This window comes from Gallinula chloropus (genome assembly GCF_964237585.1).
Source record: "Gallinula chloropus genome assembly, chromosome: 23".
Classification (NCBI taxonomy): Eukaryota; Metazoa; Chordata; class Aves; order Gruiformes; family Rallidae; genus Gallinula; species Gallinula chloropus.
This window is the reverse complement of record NC_140108.1, coordinates 582,720-610,361: the sequence shown is the minus strand read 5'-3', so window position 1 is coordinate 610,361 and position 27,642 is coordinate 582,720. Positions and strand designations below refer to the sequence as shown.

The following is a 27,642-nucleotide window of genomic DNA, read 5'->3' as shown; positions in this document are numbered from 1 at the left end:
GTCACATGAACAGGCTAAAAGCCAAGACTGCTGATTCACAGTCCTGTCAGGATTTTCACGCTTGTGTTGGTTTCACTGAAGAACAGTCCTTTCACCATCAAGTCTAAGTTCGTCCTTTAAAAGTGTTCATGCAGGTGTAGCTCCCAGAAAACTTGTGGATTTCTTCAAGTGCTGCCTGAGGGAGAATGCTGCAGGAGAAGCAGAAAGAAAAGAAGCAGATCAGACAAATCCCTCAGCGTATTCTAATAAAGAGGATGTGAAAATACACGTTTCTATACACAAACATAAGTACACATGCTCAAAACTCAGCTAGCAAGAGTGCACGTGTCCTGCTGGGAGCAGGCCTACAGGGAGACAATGGTATCCAGTCACTCTTTCTCAACAGAAATATTTGTCCAAAAAGGCCTGTAAAAACTGTGGCTTGGAAGATGCCATCATGTTTTATTCCTTCCTAAATACTGTGCAGAATCTTGCACTCTGAAATGCACAAATTTAAATGGAGTTCTCTGGTTAACTCGCCCACTGCTTGTGCTGGGTGTGTGGCCTTCTTATCGTAAGGGATGGATAGAGATCTCATTTCCTGACAGCTACTGTAATGGAAAATAAATTATTAGATCTTACAATAAAGGAGAACAGCTCTTTTTCAGTCCACTGAATTTCTGAGAACTTTTGAGAGTATCCCAGATCTTACATTCAGAGCAAAGCATTTACTGTGAATTAATTTTTCTTGTTTGAAATGCAATATTGGAATTAATTTCCACAGAAATCTCATGGGCTTGTTTCAGTTCCTGACTGAAGTACGTTTTCCAAGGGACAGGTGATGGGACAAGGGGAAATGGCCTCAAGCTGTGCCAGGGCAGGGTCAGGTCAGATGTGAAGGAAGAGTTCTTCCCTGAAAGAGTTGTGGGGCTGTGGTACAGGCTGCCCAGGGAGGGGGCTGAGTCCCCACCCCTGGGTGTGTTTTACAGACAGGTAGATGAGGTGCTCAGGGATCTGGTTTAGCTTAGGATGGGAATGGTTGGACTTGATGAGCTTAAAGGTCTTTTCCAACCTTGTGACTCTGTGATTCCAAAGGCCTCAGTCCAAACTCTCAAAGAAACACAATTTTAAATGTCCTTTCTCTTTGGATGTTTCAGGATAAAAGTTACGACTTTCTTTGCTCAGTGACTTCAAAATTCCTGTGCTAATCATACACAAAAGGGTTTTTTTTTAATAGTTTCATTGCTTTAGCACAAGCAACGCTCTCTAAATACAGCTCAGATGTTCACACCTCATTGTACAGAAATCCTTTGCACAGCAGAGCCTGGACTCTCAAGACTGGCTTACTAAAATAAAATCAACCACATGCACATTTTAAGTAAATTTCTAGATACAAATAACAGTTCAGCCCTCAGAAATCCAAATTTTGGGACTGAAACTCATTCCATAAAGGGGTCATACCCAAGGAAAACACCTGCATAGGGAATCTCAGAAAGTTTTCTCCCTTTTGCTTCTATGGCTGTCTTTTCATGGGAAGGGATGAGCCAATCTGGATATCAGTGACAGTCCAAGGGAGATTTGCCTTGGTAGGCAGAGAGGACTGTCTGTCAGTCTTGCCTCCCTGGTTAGGCTATTGCTGGGCACAGGAAACACTTACCTTTTTAGGATGACAAGAACATGCATCGTCCATGGAAGGAGCAGGAAAGCTTGATTCATCTGAACGGCTTCTACTGTCCTCCTAGCCACTGTCTCTGGCTTGAGAGGAGGAAAAAGATTAGGGAACCTGAATAAATAAAGTAAAAAACAGAATAATTATTTGTTAACCAAACTCCTTCTTTAAGATATCACAGTCCTGTTACTCACTAAGCTATCACTGGTTACTGCCATCCAAACATTCCCCAAAGAAGGCTGGAAGGGCCAGAAAGTTCCAGTTCCAGCCTGAAAGCTGGAAAGCAGAAAGCCCAGTTCCAACCAGTACTACTGGGTTAGGTAAATGGTTAAGAATGTAACTGTCAGTGCCTTTAGGCTGAAGTGGTAGAGTGCATTCAGAACCCTGATTCAGGGATTTTCTCAAACTGTATGCAAACCAATACCAAAATCCTGTCTGTTCAGTGTTGGTGTTTTCCCTCTATCCCTCCATTGCTCTTTGCTCAATTCAAATTCTTGACAGGTGAAAGCCAAATATTTTCCCTCACTGCTTTTAATACCAAACATAAGGCTTTTTCCAGCTCCAGCAATAGTTCAACACTGCATATTTTCTTGTCTGAGAGAGCACAAACTGTATCAATAGGTTATTTTGTCAACTGTAAAATTATAATTTGCTCAGCTGTTAGTGTTTGAATTTAGCTTGTTCTTTTGGAGATAGAAAGGAGGCACTGATAGCCTTACTTCAGTAAGTGGCTGTCATTCTTTTTGGCAGGAAAGATTAAAGTATTTAATGAATAAAGAAGGAATCTGTACCACTAATTCTCAAGTAACTTCTAGACTGCTCCTTGATTTTGAGATTGCCTCCCCTCCCTCTCTGGTGGCTGCACATAGCCCAAACTCACTCATGGCAAAAGAGCTTTCATTTTTCTCTGGAGAAGCAGGTGTCCTGCTGGGTACAGGCAAGCTGTATGGGCTATATGGATATGCCAGCAAACTGAGGGAACCAGTCTGATGAGTCCCAGGTGGCCTAGAGTGACCCTCTGTTCCCAGGCAGCCAAATGAGACATCAAATTCTCTTAACTAAATGAAGCATTAATTAGGAGTGTATTCTGATGATTCATTTAAAATGAGATGCTTTATTCTAGTTCCCCTGGACTGACCTGATTCTCATGCCCTGAAACATCTCTGTGCTGGTGTGGAAGGGCAGGACTGTTGTGGCATTCACTCCTGGGCAGTCCAGCAGCCCCAGGGTCAGGCTCTCCATGAAGGCAAAGGACGAGGCTTTGGAGGTGCAGTAGTCAATGGCACCCGGGATGGCTGACAAGGCCAGGACAGAGTTCAGGCAAACAATGTGTCCATTCTGCAACTCCAGCATCCTTGGCAGGAATGCTTTGGTGGTCTGAAGAACAAAGATTAAAGAAAAACAAATAAATAAATAAAAAGGAAAAAGGTCTGATCAGCAGAGAGACATCAAAAACTCCAGTGACTGTAAGAAAAATAAGGTGACATGAAGACAAGAAGCCAAACTGTGCTGTTCATTGTGCTAGGGAAGGAGAGAGAGAGGATCTTGCTGCTTTGTCCTTTTCTGAAAGATTCTGAACAGGCAAAGCTTGTGTAGAAACAAAACAGAATCTTTCCTATTACGTAAGTAAGCAGTACCCACAGACAAAGGCTTTGTGTGTTTAAGAACTTCTTGTAGAGGATTCAACAAAGCGATGACATCACAAGAAGCTCTTGTTTTATTACTATCACCTAATTCAGAATGGAATGAGTTTCACACTAGATTCCTTCCCTCAGCGACGCAATCTCATGCTCTCCTCATGCTTCTGTACAGAAAACTCTCCTCTGTGAGCTCAGGCTTTCCCAAAAGAAATCAAATGTTTTACTGGAAATCAAAGAACGGGGATTCAGGAGCATCAAATACTGTGCTTCTATTACCAGAAAAAGGAAATTGTTCAGACTTCTTCCCTCTGGCTTTTGCCCCTCACATTGTTTTGTCTGTCTCCTCTTCGTGTCAGGCTGATTTTATGAGGCATCACTTAGAAAGACCTAGTTGCAGCCAAGTCTTTACTGGCTGTCACCTGTCACTCATTCCCAATTCTGAATACATACAACACAAGAGCTTCTCTTACCCAGAATTGTCCCAGGGTGTTTATATGTTGTGATTTGAGCAGTGCATCATCATCGCTGTCCATCAGGCTCTTACCATGGACCACAGCAGCATTGTTCACCAGGATAGTGATATCACCCACCTGCAAAAGAAGGAAAGGACTTGTTACAACTAACATCTCTCCTCATGAATCAGCAGTCACCATCATATCTGAATACCTAGTATTGCCTGAACACCTTGTTATTATTATTACAGCTTTTGGCATTCTTGCTTGTAATCTTGCTTTACAAAAAGCAGGTAGCTAGGCTTTGTCTAACTTAATCACCCTTCTTTCTTTCCCAATATCTCAATACATTTTCTTCCTGATGAAATGAGTCGTTAGGAAGTTCTACCCACAGTGTTTCCACAGACACCGACCTTTTCCCGCACGGCTTTGGCTTGCCGATAGACCTCCTCTCGGTTTCCTACATCACAGATGAAATAATGGCACTCTGTCCCCATCAGCCTGATCTCCTCTGTGGTCTCCTTCAGGCACTTCTCAGTTCGGCCCCACAGGATGATCTGCAGGAAGAAACTTTTGTTGGAGTCAAACGCTTCGGCTTCAAATCCAAAGGAATTAAAAGATGCTGCTAACTTCAGCTATTTGATTAGTCTCTTTGATGTGTTTTTAGCTGCCAGCCCTCAGTTCATTTAAGAGTAGTGATTTTATATTACTTGGGGATGGGATTTGAGTATCATGGTGGTAGCTGTATCCCACTGCTGATACTCTGTCTGTTATGAGCAACACAACCGGTAAGGCAAAAATTCAGATCTTCAGCCTAATGTGACAAATATATCACAGAATCACAAGGTTGGAAAAGACCTTTAAAGATCATCAAGTCTATATGAAACATTTGGCAAATTTTCTCTCTCATGAAGTATCAAATCTATCCCCACTTTTGCTATATGTACATGGAGAGCATGATAAACTTATTCTGAAATCACAGACCTTCCTGTATAATCTAATATGGTAGCTGCTTCTTTGTGTTGAGATGGTATCTGCTCTGCAGTAAAACCTATTTTTTCAGCATATCCTATGAAACTCCTCACACTGCTGATTGCAGGCTGATGTCCTAGGTGTGTTTCAAACAAGGATTGTCCTAATACAGCCATGTAAAGGGAGAAATTTCAAGCACAAGGGTTTTTTGCAACTAATATAATGTAAAATTTCACTTGCCACTCCCATTTAACACAGTGAAAAATGTTAAAATGCTTCTTGTACAGAGAACAATTCTGAAGATCTGTGGAAAGAAAACTTTGAAATCATATAGCATGGACTGGATGGATAATGAAGAGAACTACTGAAACCAGCTGGCTGCTCTGAGAGTCAAACAGCAGGATCCAAGAGAGAAAGAAGAAAAAGTTGCTACATTGATAATGCAAAATGACTATTTAGTACTAAAAAATAAATGAGGGCATTCATGTAGTCAAATGTAGGTGTACTCCTACTAGGAGTAGGAAAAAGGGCTCTGAAGATGGAAACAGTTTTGCTGCTCTCAGCACGGTGTTATGTCCAAGCAATCCTGTGATGCAGCGTTCCTGGTGCTTCCTGTACCACTGTGCACTGAGCAGGGATCTGACTGGTGGATGCATTTTTTAATAGTAACAAAGAAGAGCACTTAAACTTAAAAGATTTAATAATCTTTAAACAGAGGGGGGAAAAAAGAAGCCTAAATTATATCACTCAATTAGCTTAGTAACAGCAAGATAACCACAAAAATTTAGGACCTGTGCTATTCCCTCCCTACAACAAATCTACAGAGAGCTTTAACATGCTTATTTTTAAGGACTAGTTAAGCTTATCTCTTAACTGCTACTAAAACTAATCTCTGGCAGGGTCAAAGAGCTCTTCCAGTGCAAGTAAGCAAGGCCACATTGCAGGAGGACCTCAATGAGTTACAACTGCTCCCATTTATAAATCATTGGCACATCTGTGAAGACAAAACACACAGACTGATAGGCTTACATTCTCAAAATCACCAAAGGACTAACAAGTTGGTTAACCAGGAATATGCCAGAGACATTTCATGGGAAATCTTATCTCAGGGGAAATAATTTTCAAGGAAAAAGCTGTGACCAGGCTTTAAAACTGTAAGAAAGCACATGGCAAACCCCATGGTTTGTGTATTGGCCTGTCTCTGAAAGTCTCAGCGTATCACCCTTGGCCATCAGGCTTTGGCATCTACACAAAGCTTGTAAAACTGATGGCTATTTACTCGCTTCTCAACTCAGAGCTAGACTGGGCAACATTTCTTATGCCTACTCTGCAGTCAGGTCAAGAACAAGTGATAAATTTCACAAACTTTCAGGAAATACTTACAAAATACTGTTCAGTTACAAGCACACACACTTCTCTTTCACAACCTTCAGCTCTGTGGAAAGGGGAAAATAAACACTACAACATGTCAGCTGTAAGCATCAGGTTTGATGCCCACAGAGTTTGCATCACTGTGCACTTCAGCCCTGCTGCAGAATTGGATCAGTCAAATACAGCCACTAAAAATTAACTGATGGGTTGAAGAGTGATGTAAGGTGGGAAAGGCAGAGGAAAGAAAAATAAGGTGTCAGACAAGGGGAGTAAGGCAAGAACCTGCCCTCCCACATCTAGAACTCTAGAGTTTCACACTGCTATTGCAAGAGAAAAAGTAGATCCCTCACTCTTCACTTTCATCTGTTTCAAACATCCACACAGCTTCCTATTCCCAAGAGCTGCCACTGATGCACTGAATGTCAGGAAAGAGATGTGGAAGAATAGTTAAGCCAAGGACGACCTGTCAAAGGAACATCTGTCTGTGATGCAACTCTTGGATATAACATTTTTTATGCCCCAAAAGTTACTTTGGGACTCTTAATATCCTACAGGCAAGTCTTGCAAGGTGACCCCATTAAAATCGAAGCCATCTGGGAAAGACAGAATTTGCTGGTTTTCCTGCTGACAGCATTAACTGCAGCACCAGTTTTTTTCCATGAGAAGCTTTTGTGTGCTTGATACTGTTCACACTCAGGTGAAGGCTTCAGCCTGTGCAAGAGAAAAGCAGTAAATAAAAGACCATTCTTTCATGAGAGGTGAAAGTTCCCAATGACACAGTGGGAAGTGAGGTTTCCTGCTGTCATTTCTGCTACTTTTTACAGATGGATAAAACTCAGACCTCAATACAACATGCTTTTGGTTCAAGTTCAAGCTTGACTGCTCTTACAGGATCATATGAGACTTTCAATTTCTGTGTTACATCTGGCCAAATTAAATTGGCACAGGCTTCCCTCTGGCCTCCCAGGATATCAGATCTTCAGAGAGACAAGACTTTTAGTCGCTGCAATAGCCCCATAGCTGAGCCTTCTGTTGCTGACTAACTCTGTCTTTACAGAGGGCTTTGGCTTAGTGCTTCTGTGTAGGCACAACTTCCCTCTTCTCTTCTTGCTCACAGCAGTTTCACCAATGTCCCTCTAGGTCCTCCTGCTATTGCTTCCTGAGATTTTCCATGTCAGTCCTCTGCTCTCCTGAACTCACCCTGCAGCATCTGCAATGTGACCAGGTGCTGTTTAGCAATTGTATGGTCGTGGTAGAACATTCTCACTAACCCACTCACCTAGAGAGCTGAAGAGTCTGGGTGCTCATGCACGTTCTCAATGCTCCTGACCAAAAACTGCCGCTCACTCTGTGCCCTGGGGGCTGAGAGAGACAATGGGATCCTGGGGGCATCAGGAGGAGTGTGGCCAGCAGGTCACAGGAGGGGATCCTCCCTCTCTGCTCTGCCCTGGTCAGGCCCCACCTGGAGTGTTGTGTCCAGTTCTGGGCTCCCTGGGATAAAACAGACAGGGATCTCCTGGAGAGAGTCCAGAGGGGCTACGGGGATGATGAAGGGCCTGGAGCATCTCCCCTGTGAGGAAAGGCTGAGTGAGCTGGGGCTGTTCAGCCTGGAGAAGAGAAGACTAAGGGGGGACCTGATTAATGTTTATCAATATCTGAAGGGTGGAATGCAGGGGGAAATGGGCAGCCCCTTTTCAGTGTCTGTGGGGACAGGACAAGGGGCAATGGCTGCAAGTTGGAGCACAGGAAGTTCCACAGCAACATGGGGAAGAACTTTTCCCCAGTGAGGGTGAGGGAGCCCTGGGACAGGCTGCCCAGGGGGTGTGGAGTCTCCATCTCTGGAGAGATTCCAGCCCCGTCTGGACGCCGCCCTGTGCAATATGAGCTGGGGAGCTGCTTTGGCAGGGGGTTGGACCCCAGGAGCTCTCCAGGTCCCTTCCAACCCCTGGGATTCTGTGATTGTGGGTTTGGGCCTGTGTTTTGCTGATGCCCCACAAGCTCCAGTTGCCTTAAAGCTGCAAAACTGGCACTTCCCTGTACACGTGAGCAGGCGTGTAAGGAACTTGTATTTTGTTCTTTGCTCAGGCAACACCAAGAAAGGCATCACTTAACTGTATCCTGCCCTAGCTGGGATTTGAGGGCTCATAAGGAGCCTCGATCTGCAGTGCAGGAAATACTCTGTTGTATTTGAAAGCACAATTTTCAAAACATAGACATGGGTCCCCTTGTCTGCTCTGTGTCCCCTTTTGAAGTCTAATTCTAAATTGGCAATAAGCGTGTCCCAACTGGAGGCTAAGTCCTGGAGAGAATGACTCTTACAGACACAGGAGTTCCTGTCTGGGACAGAGGAAAATGCAGAGGAATAAAGGAGAAAAGAGACACAGCCTGTCAGGATGTTGCACAGCCACCAGTTCACAGTAATTTAATGGTGGATAGAGGAACATTTAATTTGTGTTTTGGAGAAGTTCTTGGACAGACAGTTTTCTGTCCTGGAAAGAATCCAGCCCTTCTTTCGTCTGTCCCTTCATCTCTCTGCATCCTCTCCTGCCTGCCCCTCCCTGCAGCACCAGACACGCTCTCCTTTCCAAAAGTTACTGACCAGAAAATTGTGGAGGGCAACAGCCCAGTGAGGCGGTTAATCCCCGCTGTGGCAGGCGCTGCCGGAGGCTTCCTGCCCTGTGGTTACCTCTGGGTGACCCCAGTGGTCCCAGTCCAGGAGGCAGGTGGAAGGTTAAAGCTACGCTCCTGCTCCAGGCTGCTAGCGAGAGGCGATGAGAGCTGGGGTCTTCCCACCTCCAGACACAGGAAAGAACAGATTTATGATGACAGAGGAACTTAACACGCCCTCCTCTTAATTAACTGTAAAGTAGGCAAGGGCTGTGACATCACAGTTTACTGCAGATTTCCCCAGGTTTTATTCATGAGATTTTGCAAACCAAACCTTATCTCTATACCCTTTTCAGATGGCCTCAGGAAAATCATCTGGGCTGGAGTGGCAAGCTCAGGAGACACTGCTCCTCCACTCCCCGAGGATTCCCAGTTTAACTCCAGGCTTCATCTGCTAATGAGACATGCTCTGGGGTCAGAGAGGAGTCAAAGGAAGGTTTTGCTCACTGCTCTGAAGGCAGGACTCCAGAGAAGCCTGTGCTGGCTGCTTGCTGAAAGCCCCAAGCCTGGCTGCAGGTTTAAATCCCGATTTTCACTGTAGCACAAGAGTTAGGCTTTTGACCACCACCAATTGATAAAGCCACTAATTCATATAAACTAGTCTTGATTGAAGCTGCTGTCAACCACAATACACAGATATGATCTATGCTTCCAGAGTCTCAGGTATATTGCTGGTGAAGGAGATGAGGTCAGAACTAATTTTACATTATTTACAAGTGTATTTAACTTGTTTGGTCTGATTTTATTGCTACAACAGCAGCAAAGGAGTTTTGCCCTTTTGCATCATCAATTAATTGGGCACTGTATCTTCAGCAAACCTGCTGTGCTGGGCTTTATGCCTCCAGTGACCTAGGCCAGTACTGGAAAGGTGTCCCACAACAAAAGCATTTCTGAGGCTGAACGTGTGCCACTTCTTGACACTGCCCTTGGATTGCCCAGGTTGCATTTCAGTACAGAGCTGGTCACTCCTTAGCTTGTTCCAACCCCACAACGTGCACAGCAATTAGCAGATTTAACTTCCATTCCAAATTTTTTTACAGTTTACGATTCATGAAGCAATTCTCCGTATCAGCTTGAAGACACTGAAAGATTAGTGTTGCAGGGAGACACCAAAGTGCCCTTCCTGCCTGATCTCATTATTGCTGCCTCCACAAATCAACCACAGCTCCTTGCCACAGATCAACAGAGATAGGAAGTGGTTGGTAGGTCAACACATTTCATTCCCCCTTTCAACCTCTTTCCTAGTCCAGTGAAACAAAAGTTGCTCTGTTTGAGTTGCTATCTGCACTTGCACAGCCTGCTGCTGCCTTTGTTGAAACACAGAAAGCCTTTCTGCATCCAATCCTGAAAGTTCCTGCATATTTTTAGGAAGTACAAAGTGTAGATAATCCACTGAAGTATGACAGTCTTATCCCCGTGTATTTACAAGCCCAGCAGTACTAACTCACAGTTGGTCCTCCAAAGAAAATCCTGGCAGAGTTTTGTGTACCATGAGAACAGGAGGCTAAATCCTACAGCCTCAAAAGCGCTCCTGAAGCTTGCTTGTCAGTGCCACAAGGGTTTCTCCTCCACCCCTTCCCCTCTCCTTTCCCCGGGGCCAAGTCAGACAAGTTCTTTCAGGAGCTCTTCATGGGAGAGGCATGCTGAAGACAGATTACTGGAAGAGGGAAAGGTGTGGCCCTGCAGTGTGAAAAGGCAATCTTGGCTTCAGAAAGCAAAAAGAACCTTTTGATGCCTGAAGTAGGTCAAAATACTTAACCCAGCCCCTTAGTGACACTTGTCTCAAAGTAAGCAAACAAAGCAGGCCAGTGGCAAAATTCTCTCAATTCCCACGAGCGAATATCAAAGCTGCCAGGGCCGGTATGAGGAGGACTGCAGGCAAGGGGGGGATGAGGAGGACTGCAGGCAAGGGGGGTAATGAGGAGGACTGCAGGCAAGGGGGATATGAGGAGGACTGCAGGCAAGGGGGGTAATGAGGAGGACTGCAGGCAAGGGGGGTAATGAGGAGGACTGCAGGCAAGGGGGGTATGAGGAGGACTGCAGGCAAGGGGGGTAATGAGGAGGACTGCAGGCAAGGGGGGTATGAGGAGAACTGCAGGCAAGGGGGGTAATGAGGAGGACTGCAGGCAAGGGGGGTATGAGGAGGACTGCAGGCAAGGGGGGTAATGAGGAGGATTGCAGGCAAGGGGAGTATGAGGAGGACTGCAGGCAAGGGGGGTATGAGGAGGACTGCAGGCAAGGGGGGTATGAGGAGGATTGCAGGCAAGGGGGGTATGAGGAGGATTGCAGGCAAGGGGGCTATGAGGAGGGTTGCAGGCAAGGGGAGGAGGACAAGTCACTTATTTACACATGGGCTTTTCTAGATGAGGATTGAGACGTAAAGACACTAGACTGTAAGAATTTAATTGAAACTTATTCTTGCCAGCGTGGTAAACAGTGAAACACAGACTATTATGAACTGGTCTATGTTAAGGCCAGGAGTAATATCCAGTAATGAGATTAAAAGTTAGGTCCAAAGAGACCTCAGAAGGAGACTAGAAGAGTGAATTCCAATTCCTTTAGTCCAGAGTCAGAACTTTCATTACTTTGTATGTCGATTTAGCATTCAATGGGATTAACATTATTCACCTAAAGCACAGTCAATCCCAATTGTACCCCAGTCACCCCTTTTTCTCCTCGGAAGGAACCAAAACAGCACCTAAAAAGCACGGAGAAGTATGCAAACACCTGCCTCCCATTCAATAGAGGCCTTCCTCAGAAAGAAAACACGCCATTTTCTGTCTGCATACAGGCATTTAAGAGCAGCTCCCTCTAAAGAAGAGAACAAATGCCTACTGTTCTCCCAGTCAGGACTATTTAAGGACAGGTGGCCCCACACTGCCTTTTTTCCAGTGGTTTTTCCAATTGCTTTTGTCTGGGACACAAACTGCGGCCTCCAGACTGCGGCCTCCAGACTGCGGCCTCCAGACTGCGGCCTCCAGACTGCCACGGGAGCAATACTTGGGCTCTGCTGTATGGCACAGCGGAGGAAGGGGAAGGGTTGGGGCTGTTTGCAAGGAGAGGTCATACAGGAGTCAGGCTTTACAATCCTATTAACGCCAGGACAGGGTCAACCGGAGTGCACGGTGCAGCCAAAGCACCAAGTGGCCACAGGCTCTCACCCAGCCTGGCTCCATGGAAGCAGTTTTGGGGGAAAACCGGCAGGTTTTAGAGGTGAGGGTCTGCCACACCATGTGTTCCACCCAGCCTCCGCTCCTGGGAACCAAAGCCCACAAAGAAATAGGCTGCAATAAAATTCCCTGGCTGCAAAGCCGAAAGAAGTGGTATGTCTGGAGGGTGGGGAGAGGGGTAAGGGGTTTTTTTTAAGTCTTACTCTGAGGTAAGGCTTTGAGGAAGCCTACCAAGAGAAATAGAATACGCCAGCCTAGAAAAATAAGTAGTGTGCTGCCGCCTCCGTTTGCTTGGCATGCCACCCCTGTAATCCAGATCCATATAAAAATGTCCACAGAGAGCTCAGGAAATTGTGGGGAGAGTAAATATGCAGGTGCAGAAAGCCCTTTTGTACTGCAAGCACAGCAGGCAGGATGAAGGGAGAGAAAGTCAGTAAATAACATTTCACAGGAGAAACAAAGAAATTGCTGGGGCTTCTTGACCAAAACACCATGGTCCAACTGGGCCTTTCAGCACAGTTGAAGGTTTGCTGTTTGCACATCTTCCTTCCAAAGTGCTACATTATTAATGTTTTACTCACTGCATGTATCTCTCAGGGTAAGGAGTCCTTCGCTTGGGGCAGGTTAAATGTTCACGGAATATAGTTAAACATTTACTGAGACTGAAAGTTATGTTGACACTGAAGGATAAAAGTGTTTGATCTTGTAAAGCTAAGAACAATCAAAACTTTAGATTGCAGGGTGGTGTTAGAAGTAAGGGACACGTGAAATTAAAAACGTGGATCCAACACAGTATTATTTCCATCACTTGCCAGGGTGAAAGTAACTCCTAAAATTGCTGGGTTCAACCCACAGTTACCTAAAAAGCCTGCTGCTTCCTAACTAACAAATTGGAAAAATCTAACCTAGCATAAATTTATGGAAAAGAAAAATTCAAGAGCTACAAACCAGGTGGCAGCAGAACTGGGTTATATTTTAGAGCTCACGTTCGTATTTATGAGATGATTTCTGCAGCAGAGTGCCTCATCTTGAAATGCTGAGCAGTGTTAACTTGTAGCAGAGAAAGCTGCCCACTGCATCGCCTCTCAGAGCATGCAGGGATCCCTAAGATATGCTCCACATCATCCACATGCACAGTACAATGCAGCTCTTTACTGAAACAAGTAATTTCTCCCATGAGGCTACTGGAGAAGTCTTGGGAGTTAAAATACCTGACATTAAATTCAGATATAAACTGAGTGCCAACAACAGCTCCAGACAAGCTCCCCTACCAGCCTCCTTTCTTTGCCTCCAGAAAGAGAGCATTGCTACCATTAAAAAAACCATCTAAAAGCTGTCTAAAAGAGCTTTTCTTGTTTGTATTTTAGTCAAAGAAACAAAGGATACTGCTTAGAAGCAAGCTTCAATATTTAAATGCTCAACCGGTTTCCTATCTTTTTATGTACATTTCAAAATGTGGTGGTGTTGGGGGTTTTTAATGGAGGCTGTTGCTATGCAACAGAGCAGAATTTCTCAAATCTATTCATCTGCTGTAAAAATGACAGTTTTCCAGACATGTTTAACTCTCTCAGCCTCTTAAGTCAAGGGAGGATGGGAATCAGAGCATTGTAAGCTCCCAGAGCATACATGCCCAAAGGGTCCTTCACTGATGGTACCCATGTCTTCAATACACAATCAAGATGAAGTAGCTACCTTGCTTATAAAAAATATGAAAAGCAGCACAGTTCTAGTTAAATAAAATGAGATCTAAATGTAGAAACAAAAGTTATGATCGTTACTTTTCTCCAGAAACTATCAAAGCAGTTCTGACCAGATTCTGCCACAATGGTACTTTGTTCAGTCCCAAGGGGCTGCTCAGCAAGCACAAATCCAGCTCTGGCATCTGAGCAGGTGACAGCTCCCTGGACATTACCATCCTGTGGATGTGGCTGCTTGTATCACATGAATGATTTTTGGGTGCTGCAGTGTGAAACTGATTCACTGCAGGGTGAACATAAAACCATGTCGTATGGAGGCACAGTAATTCCTTAACGTTTTCAAAGTCAAAAGCAAGCACAGCTCTTTGCCATAAGGCTTTTCTACCTCCCAGCAGGCTGCTGAGCGCTGGGCATCTGTAAACTACTTCTGTGAAGTGTGTGAAATTTAGCCCTAGGAACAGGGCTGGGTTTTGCTTGACTCACATTCGCTGTAGAACAGTCTTCATGTATCACAGGCTAGTTCATCCCAATTTTACTGACTCCCTTCGAGATGGACTTTGTTTTTCAGTCCGCAACCAGCATTCTGATCGTTTAGCTGCACTAACAATTTCAACAACATGGGATGCTGCTCTCACAATGCCATTTCAATGGTTAAGAATTTTCCACCTTTTGTTTTCCCTTTTAACTCAGCGAGGAAGAGAAACTAAAATGACTTTATAGAGGCAAGATGCTCTTCTACATTTCTGATGGACTAAAATAAGATAATGACAGTGGTCAAACCCATCAGCATAACACTTCCTCAGTGTGAGCAGTAAACAAGTGTAATGATGTCACGAGGAGCTGGCTGACCCACTGATGAACTCCAGGCTGCAAAGGAGATGCAGAGTGCCGGCTCACTACACACACACTTACCCACACACATACCCACACGTGTGCATGCACGCACGTCCTTCCAGCACAGAAGGTGTCATAGAGCAATCTGCAAGAGCTGCACATCATCATCTAGGGAAATGAAACCTTGAACAACCCCTCTGATGGGTAAGCCTTTTGCTTCTAAAGAGGCAAACCTCTTGTTTCCATAAAGCACACATTCAAATACTAACACAACATAGACAATATTCTCTAAGGGGCCTGGATTAAAATCAAATAACAAGCAACACAAAGAACACTCTACTACATTGCACAATCAGCATATCTCAAAACCCAAAATCAAATAACTCAGTTCAGTGAGACAGGACTCCCATGTTTCCCAAGAGGCTTGGAAATGTTCTTACATCATTTCTGACAGCTCACTGTGGTTGGAGCCAGCCCTGCTCTATTACCACTTTGGGAAAGAAGTATTTGTACCAGCTGGATGTCTTTAATATTCTACTTGGAAGCATGACCTCTTCTCTTTAAGGCAGTAAGCTGAGTTTTGTCCTCACTGGTAAGGTTTTTTTAGGAGGTAGGGCACTGGGAATTGGAGTTTGTAGTCAACATAAAACCAAGCTGCTGGAAGCAGATGTCAGGGTTTCCCATTCCCTCCCACAACGACCACAGCCAAGTCTCGCCCAGCGATGTACCGATCAGAGAGACAAGGTGTCTCTGTTTACTACTGGCAAGGAGATTAAAATGACAGATCTAAGACAAACACTAATTTAATCTTCATGTAGAAAACATCTGATTGCCCACTGTTATTGTTGGTCCAGTCTTTTTAAGGGTGCGGAAGGGAGCGCAGTCTTTACATCTTCCACTCCCACTGATTTAGTTTCAGTCTAGTATATTTGAGCATTTTCTTAAGGTCCAACACCTAGAGTTAAAAGATTATCTAACCATTTCTGCTTTCAGTTCAAGTGGTGCAAGCTTGTCCACCCCTCTGATACAAAGAAAATCTTGAAGTATAATTTGGGTGTACCCAGTGATTCAAAGGGCAAACAGAATGAAAAAGCAATTATAATTACTTAAGATATGCTTTTTTTTTGAGTGGTCACTCCTCATTTGTTAACATAGGAGATGTCTGCTGCACAGCAAAGCTTCTAAGAAATACAAACCCAAGATTCTGTTCAGTGCCTGGAGTTTTTGCTTTCTGATACAAGTCAACACTCAGAAACTTAGTTGGAGTTTCACTACTGGGAGAGATGAACATTTCGTATCGGTATGATCGGTGCGAGCTGCTATCTGTGCTGATCAAGAGCAGGAACACTGACTGAATGAAGAGTCAAGCCTAAACTCCATTTGCATCTATTTTAAATGGGTTTTTTTTTCATTTAGATAAGGGATGAAATATATTATCCAGGTCATACCAACAACCACCCCACCTTTACATAGACTCTTTCTACCCTGTCACTAAAAATATGTCATAATCGCAGCCCAGAATCTTTCCAGGCATCATTTTTATACCACCTTAAAAAATACATAATTTTAAGTCATAAAAGTGTACTCAGAGGTACAACTGCCACTGATTTCATACCAAGAGCCAGATTTATCTCATAGTCACATACGTAAAGCGTAACTGATTTCAGCAGAGCTGCATTTGTGCTTTCAAACACTGTTTTATTGCTGTAAGTGGAGCACTGACACATTTGCCCAGGCAGTGTTAGACAACAGAATTCCCTGTGTTAATCAAAACAAGTCAGCTCTGTAGCACTGGATTCAATAAATCGTAATTAAGAAGGTGGCAACATAAGGGTGGCTGTCTGCAAAATCCTTTTGCAATCATGCATAGTTTATGGCTAAGCTAATAGGATGAACAATTTAAATTAGGTACAAACTCTGCCAAGGTACCCATCTATTCCCAAGTCTATTAATTAGAATCAATTTAATCCCCACTGGGATAAAGGTCAAACAACATGTATTTGACCCTTTTCTGCTGGCGTCAGTGTTATCAGCCAATGGATCTGGCAGTGCCTGGGTCTGACTTGTTCAACTCTTCAGCATGTTGACATGATGCTTTGAAGAACAGAGTCTGGGTCCAGCTAAAAAGATCTCTCTAATAATTTCTGCTTTATATTCCTGATAAGCACACAGGTTTAAGAATGCCAGAGCCTGTTCTCTCTCTCGGTGGTCAGCTCGGAGGCGCTGTTGTTCTCTGTCTTTCAGATTTTCCCCTTTCAGTCTCCCTTTCCTACAAAGCACCTTACAGCAGCAATGGTATGGGCTTCGTATCTTCAAATCAGTCCAGAAATCGAAGGGAAAAAAGGAACATTAACAACTAACTGACATTTATTAATGGATTTCAAAATAAACACTCAAAACCAATAATCATTAGCTGGCGTTGCCAAACGGTCCAGAAGGAAAGAGTCAGAAATTCTACAGATTTGCCCAATCCCATGGGAAGGGAATAAAGAGAGCTGTTGTCTTATTTTTTTTCTCCCCATAGTTCCCATAGAATTAACTGGCTGCTTCTGTGGAGTTCATCAGCACCATCATCTGTTTGTCCTAGTTCTTTTCTTGGCAAAAACTGCCACAATATTTTCACACCTCTTGGGTTACAGTAAGACTGTCTTGCCTATGGTAGAATGATGTAACGTCAGCTGGACAGGACCTCTGGACATCATCTGGTCCAGTCTTCCTGCTCAAGACTGTATACCAAGTCTACTGCTTTAACCAGGCCAACCCTCATTTTGAATTTCACTGCCTCCTCTTCAGCCTTTCCAGATCAAAGCTCCTGTACTCACTTTCAAGGCCACTATCCCCATGTTACGATCACCCTTCATTTAACATCAGAGTTCCTATTGCAGCCTTTACCTTCTGGCATTAATTTTTCAAACAACCTTTGTGTTTTCTAAGACAGTGTCTGCACCTCTATAAACATTCTCCAAAACTCTTACTGTTGCTCTTCAAATCCCACTTTAAAACTTCCTTTGCTGTGATGCCTTGCCAAAAGCTTCAAAAATAGCTAAATGCATGGTGCTTTAGAATCCCCATCAGCCCAGACTTCTGTGATTGTATTCAGCTGTTGCCCTTTGGTTTACATCTGCATTGTAAACCCTGAGGTAGGCACCACCTTTTTCTGTTGGCCTTATCCCTTCCAACTTAATGCATTCTGTGATTCTCTATAGCATCTTTATGCTAAATAACTTCTGGTGCCTGAGTGGGTTTCTGAGGCACTACCACAACATTAATATATAACCTCATCTTTAAAACTTACCTCAAGATTTCTTACAGTGCTGACAAAGTCCTTATATTGTGATGGATTTAACTGACTTGAGGCCAGCCCATCAGCGTTTTAAGAGGTGCTGGATTTTGGTGTGCCAACAGTCTCCCTGGGACAATATTTTCACATGACATGACTGTATCCTGATGTGAGATCACAAGTCTGTTACTCTGCAAGTTCCGCTACTTGTTAACATTATTTATTCTCTTTACAACAGACTCAGCAACAAAAGACAGGTATGTTCTAAATTAGAAGCTAAAACAGCTCCAGCCATAATGCTGCTTCACAGACATCAACAGATCCTGTATCAGATAAACTCTGGCTGTGCTTGCCAACCAGAGACACTTATTCAGCATGTTAGTGAAACTGCTGGCCTTGGCACCAGCACACAGAGCAGGCGTAACACCATCTAAGCCTGGGACTTCAAACAAGGGTTCCTCTGCCCATCCTTAAATTCAATCAACAAGGAAGTGAGCTGCCAACAGGAAGCCATTAAAGAAAGTGGCTGTCAGTATATAATCTTTACAGAAAGCCTTTCTAGAGAAGTGACTCGATCAAATCTGTGCTCTCACAGTTTACCAAAGGTTCCAAATTCATGTATGATTTTGCATGATACAGGAAAACATTCACTCCCCAATTCTTTTACTCCTGGTTACTGGTAAGTTATAACATGCTCTAATAGTTCATTGTAAGATTAAATGCTTAAATTTAAGCAATATTGAAGGAACCATCATGAAAAACATGCCTAAACTGTTCTGTTCCTATGTCTTTTTTTCTCAACCACACACACACAAGGAGATATTAAGTACCTAGGACATGGTGTTTGCAGTATGGGTAAATATTCTCATTACACCAAAAGAGCTGCAACACAGAAAATGCTAAATTTCCTTTTAGCTTACATTGTTGTTTTCACCTTGAGACATGTCAGATTGCTCTTCTGACTGCCTACTCATCTGCATTGCTAAACTAGTACAGAGAAACCCTTCAGAGACATGGACTATATGCCATTCTGCTATCTCCACAGGGCATAAAAAGCATTCAGTATACAGACAGATGTTCTTTTGACATCATTGTCTTAGTACTGGAATCTAAAAATATCTATGTCAATTTTACACTGAGCCTTTCACAAATGATTATACACCAAGGCAGCTCAACATCTGCTCGTGAAGTACGTTTGTACACTGCGTTTGCACGGGGTGAAGTACATCGGGACTGAGTCCATGGCTTTTATAAACATCATTTTAAAGGCTTTATGATTTCATTATGTTAGATCATCGTGCCTGTTAAAAACAAGTACATGGTGATTAATCATATTCTATGGAAAACCAGTTCCTCTCAGCTCTGAAATTCTGTAAATTTAAATCAGCTCTTTTCCTTATACCAGAACTAATCTTCTCTGGGGTGGCCAGATCAGGTCTGTTCATGTTCTGAGCTCCAGCACTGTTGCAAGATACATGTCAGACATCAGTCATTACTTGCAGAATACAAATGTCTTACTGATGACTGGCCCAGCCACAGCAGATCTAAAAACTGATTGGATGGCAAGCAGGACTTACTGAATTTACTTCAGGTATGTGGTCTCATCCCTTCCCCACTCCTCCAGCACATTATCAGAAATGATACGCCTTTGTACATGACAAAAGAAATATTTTCAGATTTGGAACTCTACAGCCCATCTGGGTGGAGCTCCATGGCAGATTAAAACCCCTGTGTGTTAAGAATGTGATGCTGGGTTCTTCTTTAGGCAAGAGCTATCCTTCAAACACAGTTTAGTAAGGGTATTCTACAGAACTCAGAGATGAATGTTTGAGTACGACCAATATTTTGAAAGACACTTTAGAATCAGAACTCTTTCTGAAACCCATGTGAGATGCTGCTAGCTTTTGCCCCACATCTTAACAAAGGTCAGAGCTCTGGATGACTTAGCATCAGGCCCAGCATTTTGCTGTCGCTTCAGGGGCTTAGTATCAATTTCCTTTCCAGTTCTAGTCACAATGCAGTTAACCTTTTATCATATAGCATTGGCACATGTTATATACAGAATTTAAGCTGATCCATACAAATCAGGACAATAAGAAAAGACTAAAGTGGAATATTCATAGAACTACAGGTGCAGTTTGTGTAGGTAGCGTGGGAGGGACACACCGTTGTAGGAACTCATTGCAAAACTTGCCAGATTTTTCATTACTGGGAATATAAGGGTAAATTCTAGCACCAAACACCATTCTTTACATAATCTCTCTGCAATACTCTCATCCTAAATGGAATTTATAGCCTAGGAATCTCTCAGCTAAACCTCTCCAGCTCTCAAGCACCCGCAATTCCTCTGAGGTTTTCAGGTCTGTTGAATTCAATGGAACACTGAGAGAAACCCACTCCAGGTTTTGGAAGCCGTGTGGGTTGGCACAGCTCTCATCCTTTCCTCCATGCTCATCCTTCCACTGACTTCTTACCACCCCACCTGTAACTGAACTGAAAGGTGATAGCACACTCAGATGACAAGGTATCTTCCCAAACAAGGATATTAAGGTCTGACTTTGAAAATATGAAAGTAATGACAGAACAACTGAAATCTCAGGATATTTTGGTAGCCTGGACAAAACCAGGAGTGATACAAAGTACAAACCAAATCAACAAAAATTTCTGATCAGTTTTCAAAGACAAAGTTTAAGTAGCACCTTCAAGATCTTTGTTTGCTATCCCAAAACAATGCCTGTGTTACTGCATCTGTGGCATTCTCCAGCTGCCCATCACGCTGCCGTCCTGTTACAAGTGCCTTGCAGACATCCTTGTCTAGACTCTGGTGCTGACAGAGCGAGGTCATGGCTATCAAGCAGGGCATTCCATGCAAGAGCAAAGTTTCCCTTTCTTGTTTTTGTTGGTGACACTAACTCCTTGCCATTCAGTAAGGGCTCTTGTCCTCCCAGTATTCCAGACTGCTTACCTCATCTGCTGCACAGGCACGCAAACCCTTTGAGCCACAGAGTCTCCTGCAGTACAGGAAGCAAATGTCCAGAGGACAGAACAATGAAAGGAGAGATCCTGCCCTGTATTTATGAGGCCATTTCTTGCACAGTGATGAACGTGAAGAATTCTCAACATCATTAATAGGAATTGTTCAGCTCTCCTCTGCAGTACCATCACACTAACACAGTCTGCCCCTAACCCAACTGGTATTTTGGAGACATTTCTCATGCCAAAACACCCCTGACTCCCTAGAAGCCCTCTTGCTCAATTCATCAGTTGACAAAATGTATGTACTTGGAAAGAAATAAGCACAAAGGAAGAACAGAAGAGCACTGCTGTGTAAGATCCCTGAAAATCCTATTCCTGACTTCTGAGCCCAGAGCCCTCAGTGTAAATAAACCTAATGAAGATCAACGGCTTTTGACCAATCTCCCAATAGGAAAGGGCTAAGAAACTCTTCTAAAGTTACTGTCAGATAGCCCTGAATACTAAAATACACACTGGAGTTGGGGAATCTGTTTCTATCCTTCTTGTGGTTTAACCCAGCAGGCAGCTAGAACCACCACAGCCCTCTGCTCACTCCCCACCGCAGTGGGATGGGGGAAAGAACTGGGGGGGGGGGGGGGGAAGTAAATCTCATGGGTTGGCAGTTTAATAGGACAGAAAAGGAAGAGAACAACAACAACAATACTTCATCCTTATTATAATACATAATAATAATAATAATAAAGATTATACAAAATGAGTGATGCACAGCACAGCTGCTCACCAATGCCCTGCTAGTTGCCAAGCTGCGGTCCAGCCCCCGGCCAGCTTTCCCCCAGTTAGATACTGAGCATGATGTCAGATGGTACAGAATATCCCTTGACAGTTTGCATCAGCTGTCCTGGCTGTGTCCCCTCCTAGCTTCTCCTGACCCCCAGCCTCCTTGCTGGCAGGGCAGGATGAGAGGCTGACAAGTCCTTAGTCTTGCCCAGTAAAAACCAAAGTATCAGAATCAAAATTATTCTCAGCCTAAACCTAAAATACAGCCCTATACCAGCTCCAAAAATGAAATTAATCTATCACAGCTGAAACTTGGACAATCCTATAGTTACATCTGTTACTTTTAATTAGGGTTTGGTGACATTTAATAATCAAGAATGCCTAAGAACCAAACACCTCTCCTGTTGAATCAGGCCTGAGATTAAATAATCTAGGAAAAAAGTAAACTAAAATTACAAGGAAAATTTTTAGACATCAAGGAAATGCCCTAGAAGAAAAACCTAACAAAGAGCAAGACATACAAATGACATACAAAGGACATAAAAATTAAAACTTGATCACTGGAGATCATCAAAACCAGGGCTGACAACTCTCTGGCAAGGGCACTATAATAGAAAATGCTGTAGAAACAGCAAATGGCTTAGAGGAAACCAGAAGCATTTTCCAACTCTAACCACCAGTGAATAAACCCATTCAGCTCCTACATCCCTCTGACTGCTCACATCTGTATAGGGCTGTTCTTCCACACAAGAAATGCTGTTCAAAGGAGCCAGTCTTCTTGATTATACAGTGTATTCATTGCAAAACACCACTGGGCTTTGGAAGTGGATTTTTATTTCATAGGTTAAATCATAAACTCAGAAAAAGATCTCCTCCTTTTCATTAACACAGACACACTGTACCATTCTGGCTAACCACAGAATACCAAAAGCTAAGTGCCTTAACAAGGCTACCAATGTGTGAGGCTGAGGCAGAGGTGATGCTTTATGGGTCAGAGACTTTCAAGGTGCAGTCAAACTTCTGAAGAGTTATAGTGAACATTTGAATTTTGCAAGCAAGCAAGAAGGAACTGGAAGCTAGAAAGTACATTTCTCCAGCAATTCAGCCACAGCAAAGTAACTCCTCAGCCAGCACTTCTGAATCTGGACACATCTCTGGGGAACAGCATGAAAGTTGAATTACAATACTTGAGAACTTCCGGAGAAAAGTCAGTGCTATTCATCCCTCATAATAACACTAACATGTCCCATATCATCTGTAAACCACTCTTCCTCTGCATAGAGCACATTTACATGCTTTTGGTTTTTTCCAGAAGTGCTACAGGAAGCATTTAAATACACAGGGCCTCCCATGACTTAGTAGTTTCTGAAAACTTCTACCCAAAAGTAAAAATGGAGTATGGATCCTCTGCCTTCTTAGTATAATCACTGGATCATCCCTGCTCAGGAGTAAAGTCTCTTACTGCCTAAAGTCACTGGCAGTCTTAATTGAAAGAAAACCCCAGAAGATACACAGTTCTGAAACTGAAAACACCATCATCCCCTTAGGGGCTATTTCAGCTGAAAGGCCAATGAATAACCTTGAGAAGGGAAACCTCACCTTAGAAGAAAGTATTTCCTAGACAGTCCAAGTCATGTTTGAGGCACAACAGCAGAGCAATGGACTTAGAAGGGAAGGCAAGAATGGGAATTGGGATGGATTGCCATGATCATACCCAAGAGACTTCCATTCTGTTGGATTGAGGATTTCAAGCTCCATGCTCATCTATCAAGTAGAAACCACTGTGTTTCCATTTGCAGAAACTCTTTTTTTTTGATTTATTTCTTGCCACCTTCATAGCTTTAAAGGCAAGATCAGATTTTACAGCCAAAAAGTTGCAGATGGGACACTTGGTAGTCTTAGTGAGACACGGCCCTTGTCACCCTCCGTGCAAACTGCTCAGACACATCTCATCGCCATTAACAAAACCAACCTCTCAAAACAGAACATAAGACACAAGCCAATCCAGTCTGCTTATCAGAGGAAATTTCTTATGCTAACAGCCTCAACTCAACTATCTTTCAGGAGATTCTAATCTCAAAAATATGGTTCTATATCGCCGCCTACCTCCAAAACTCCGCCACTATGTCTGCGTGCGCACGCGCTGTGATGGGGTTTTCGAGATACACCGCACCCCCACTTTGAACCTGTATGTTACTCTTTCCTTTGTCCTCTATGTAACACTGTGCTCAGCCTCAGAATTTCACACCTTTGGTGGAACTGCTTTTCTGAACATCAAACAGTGTGGCTACACCACCTGATAATCAGAATCTGCTCTAATAATTAATTATGATCAATAACTCAAAAGTTAACTGTGTCAGAGGACAACAGGAAAGGAGAATAGTTCATTTTCACAAGCCTCCCTGAAAGAGGACTTGCTAGATTTGGTTCTTTTTGATTGTCTAAGGCAAAGCATAAAAAGGAAAGTAGTGCCAAATGTTGGTCTTGTGTCCTGCGTGGAGACTGTGTTAAATTCACAAGGTCAGCGTGGACCAGAGAAGGGAGAAAAGAAATGAAATGTCAGAACAAAGGGAAAGGAAACCACCACATTTAGGTAAAATTGTCATTCAAAATGCTAAGGAAGAACATAATAATCCTACTTGAGTGTTGCAGGGAAAATGTGCCACTACCAGAGAGGATCAAAACTTGCCATGTGCCATAATGGACTTACTGCAGCCATGATATAACTGCAAGGAGAATCTAATTACAATTCAGTAAAAGCAAAAACTAAGATACCTTGATGACAGGCATGAAAAAAAACCAAACCCTAATGCAACTGCCCCCCAAAGTCCTAAGCAGCAGCTAGCAAGCACACACCACTTCACAATTACATAGGAGGCAAGTACAAAGGTTCCCAACAATTACCCTAATTTATTATTTTCTTCTAAGATACCTAGCAATGTTATAGGTAAGACATACTAATGAACCTCAGCCTGTATCTGTTTACAGTAATTTCATCCTCAGCTTTAGATCTTAAGTAGCTTCCCTCTCTCTCCCTTAGGCCCATGTCACCTGGTCCATCAGGGCTGAGTGCTACTGCTCATCCCCTGGCAGAACTGCAGCTTGATTTAGCTGTAGAAACGGTGGTGCTTTAATACCAGAGCTTAGCATAGCAACCAGGCAGACTAAATAAATAAATAACGAAGCATGGTGTTCTAACAGATAATCTAAATACACTTTCAGCCAATTGCCTGGGTCCAAAGGTCAGTCAACTTGTTTGCTCCCTCGCCAAGAATTTGTAAATCTCAACATGATGTTTAAACACAAGCATATACAAACATCAAAGTTCAATGCTGACATATTTTACACCTCCAAGTCGCATGCCAGCACAGCTCTGTACCACACATAGAAAGCTGTAGCTCATGCATAAGGAAGTGACAAAACACTATCCCAAACTCAATGCAAATTTTTCTTTAAATATCCTTTCATTCTGTATTTTCCTTCTTTATTCTGTTTACTCTCATCCATCCTCTCTTACACGGAGAAGTATTTATGCAGCTGTCTAATTTCTCAATTCCTCCCTTTCATTACCCATTAAAGGGGGGGGGGGGAGGAGAGGAAACTTTAAATCTGAAGCCTCAGTGCAGGGTGGGTGTGGTTTGGTGTAGTCCGGATTCACTCACACACAGACACCTGCACTTCGGGAAACAGACCGTTCCACGGGAATCAGCCAGTGCTGAGCCCCCAGCCACACGAGCATTTCGGAGCTGCTGTGCGGGCAGGGCAGGCTCTGCCTCTCTCCCTTTCCTACAGCAGACATGGAACAGCCTCACAGCCCCTGCTCATGTCATGCTCCGCTTTCCTTCCTTGCCAGGATCCCATTCTCGTTACCTTTGAGCAGCTCTGGGCTGGCAAAAAGCAAAGCGCAAGGAAGGGACTTCAGCAAGCACCAGGAATTCATTTCACGAGTGGAAAACCCCGGGGGTGAAACCGATCCCTTCTCCCCACCCTCCCGAGAGCCAGAGCTCTGTGTTCCCCCCCTTCCCGAGTCAAGCCCCCTCCTCCGGGGTGACACGCGTGGCAGCCGCAGCCTGGCTGTGCCTGGGAGGGCTGGGGGTGTGCTCAGCCCCCAAAGGCGGGCAGCTGCCGCCCCCCCACCCCCCCCCTCCCCGGCTGCTTCTCCGTCGTCCCGCACCCGGCACTGCCGGGAAGCGGCAGCCCAGTAAACAAACGCAAGCGAGCGCTGGCTTCGCGCATGGGAATCCGAGAGCTCTGCGCTCCCTGCCACAGGAAACCCGGGCTGGAGGGAAACCTCTCCTTTGTCAGCAGAGGAGAAGTCATGAGGGGGCCCCTTCCTCACCTTCACGTTCTCTTAGATGAGATGGGGAGAGACAGGAGGATGCAGGGAAGGAGGAGCGGGCAACTTCCGAAATGTAAGTCAACGTAATGGCTCGCTGAGCACGCCAGAGCTTTGCAAAACCAGCGCCCCTTCTCCCTTCTCCCCTTTCAAGGAGCGATACCATCGATCCCACCCAGAGGTGAAGGGAAAAGGCTCTGAAGCCTCCGGGTCGGAGGGCTCCCCGGTAGAGCAGCAGGTGGGCGCTTCCTCCCCCTGCCCTGCCCGGCGGTGCTCACCTTCCTGGCTCCTCGCTTGGCAAACTCCCTGGCCAGATGGCGGCCGATGCCTCTGCCCCCGCCGGTGATGAGCACGTTCTCCCCGGACAGGTCTCGGAGCTTGGGCGGCAGCACCATGCACACAGCAGCTTTCACCACCAAATAAACCATCTGCACGGGGAAAAGCAGCAACGCGCCCAGCCATTTCCAAATCATCCTCTTGTTCCAGGCAAGTCAGGAAGGCAAAATTCTCTTCCAACCCTTCAGAGAACCAAGTTAACAGAGAAAAAGAAAACCAACACCCTTCATGCACCCTCAGATGGGTGCACAAGTCTTCAACCCCCTTCCAAAACTTGGGGGGGGGGGGGCAAAAGATTCTTGGACTGGAAAAAAATCCTTCTCTCCCCCTACAAAAAATAAAATCGGGGTAGGAGTAAAGTAGTGCAGAAGACCAAGTCACTCCCCTGTTTCTTGATCGGTGTCCTCTGGGATTGTCACATGCAGGTAAAACGGTTTCCTTGCTTTTTAACTGGAAGACAGTTGGGGTTTTTTTTAATTAGAAAAAAAAAATAAAATTAAAAGTAACCATACATCCCTCCACTTCGAAGACCAACATAAAAATCCAGTATCCAAATGGAAAGCTTTTATATTTGGAAAAATAAAATAAAGCAGGCTATGCCTCCAAATTTCAGCCTGCAGTGCCTTCCAGGCAGCTCATTTCTATTCTTAGACTCAGGAAATTGCTTAAATAAGACAGAATTGCCAGGACCTTCTTTTTAAGAAGGGCTGTATTCAGGGCAAGGTTGTTTTTGTTTTAGTAGCTATAAATATCTATAGATGCTCTTGTCCTGAGCCGGTTGCAAAGGTTGAGCTGATAACCGCCTCTCTCTGCCCCCTCTCCTGGGTTTTTGGTTTGGTTGGTTTTTTTTTTTTGGTTTGGGGTTTTTTTTTTTTCCACTTGGAAGATCTGTGATCACAGAGCAGGAATTACGCCGCACACTATCTCAGCTCTGGCTCTTACTCATTTCTCCCTATTGCTCTCTCTGCCTATCACAGCCGCGGCGCTGGGGAGTTTTTATACCCCATTAAGCCTGATTGACAGTTAAAGTGTTGGGGAGATTTCACTACTGTTTCTGTGAGTGGCTGGCTTTGCTCTCCCCTCCCCCAGAGCTCTCGGAGCACACAAGGCAACACGCGGGCGGGCTGAGCCGAGCTGCTCCTCGCCGAGCTGCAGCCTGCAAGCCGGGGCTTGCCGCACGCCCCAAGGGCGCTGGAACCCGGCCAGGCAACCCCTTGTCCTTCCCTAAGCTACCCCCACCGCACGGAGAAGGTGCTGCCGTGCGACCGAGCCCAGGGGAAAAGCAGCCGCAGGGACAGTGAGGGTTAAGGCTGAGTTCAAGGGAGCCATCTCTGCCTTGCGGGGAGAACTGCTCGCCCAAGATAAGCTGGTGGGGGGGGACGGGAAAACTTTTCAGCCCTAGATTGCCAGGCTGAATCCAGCCCGGGCTGATAATCGCCACAATCTATGGCTGCTGGGCCAGTGTTTTTGTGGCCAACATGACAAC

At 44.4% G+C, this 27,642-nt stretch overlaps 1 protein-coding gene and 1 long non-coding RNA gene across 2 annotated transcripts; one reads left to right on the top strand and one right to left on the bottom strand.

The window, feature by feature from the left end:
* Positions 1-27,119, bottom strand: DHRS3 (dehydrogenase/reductase 3). The gene is made up of 6 exons (XM_084274804.1): positions 26,099-27,119; positions 4,154-4,297; positions 3,759-3,878; positions 2,787-3,025; positions 1,637-1,762; positions 1-188 (listed from the first exon to the last, which is right to left on the bottom strand). The coding sequence occupies exons 1-6, from the start codon at positions 26,291-26,293 to the stop codon at positions 104-106; spliced, it is 909 nt and encodes a 302-aa protein (XP_084130930.1). The 5' UTR covers positions 26,294-27,119; the 3' UTR covers positions 1-103.
* Positions 25,712-26,293, top strand: LOC311200542. Its single transcript, XR_014617830.1, has 3 exons — positions 25,712-25,896; positions 25,975-26,058; positions 26,189-26,293. It is a non-coding gene; the product is annotated as an uncharacterized lncRNA (long non-coding RNA).
* Positions 27,120-27,642: the final 523 nt, after the last annotated feature.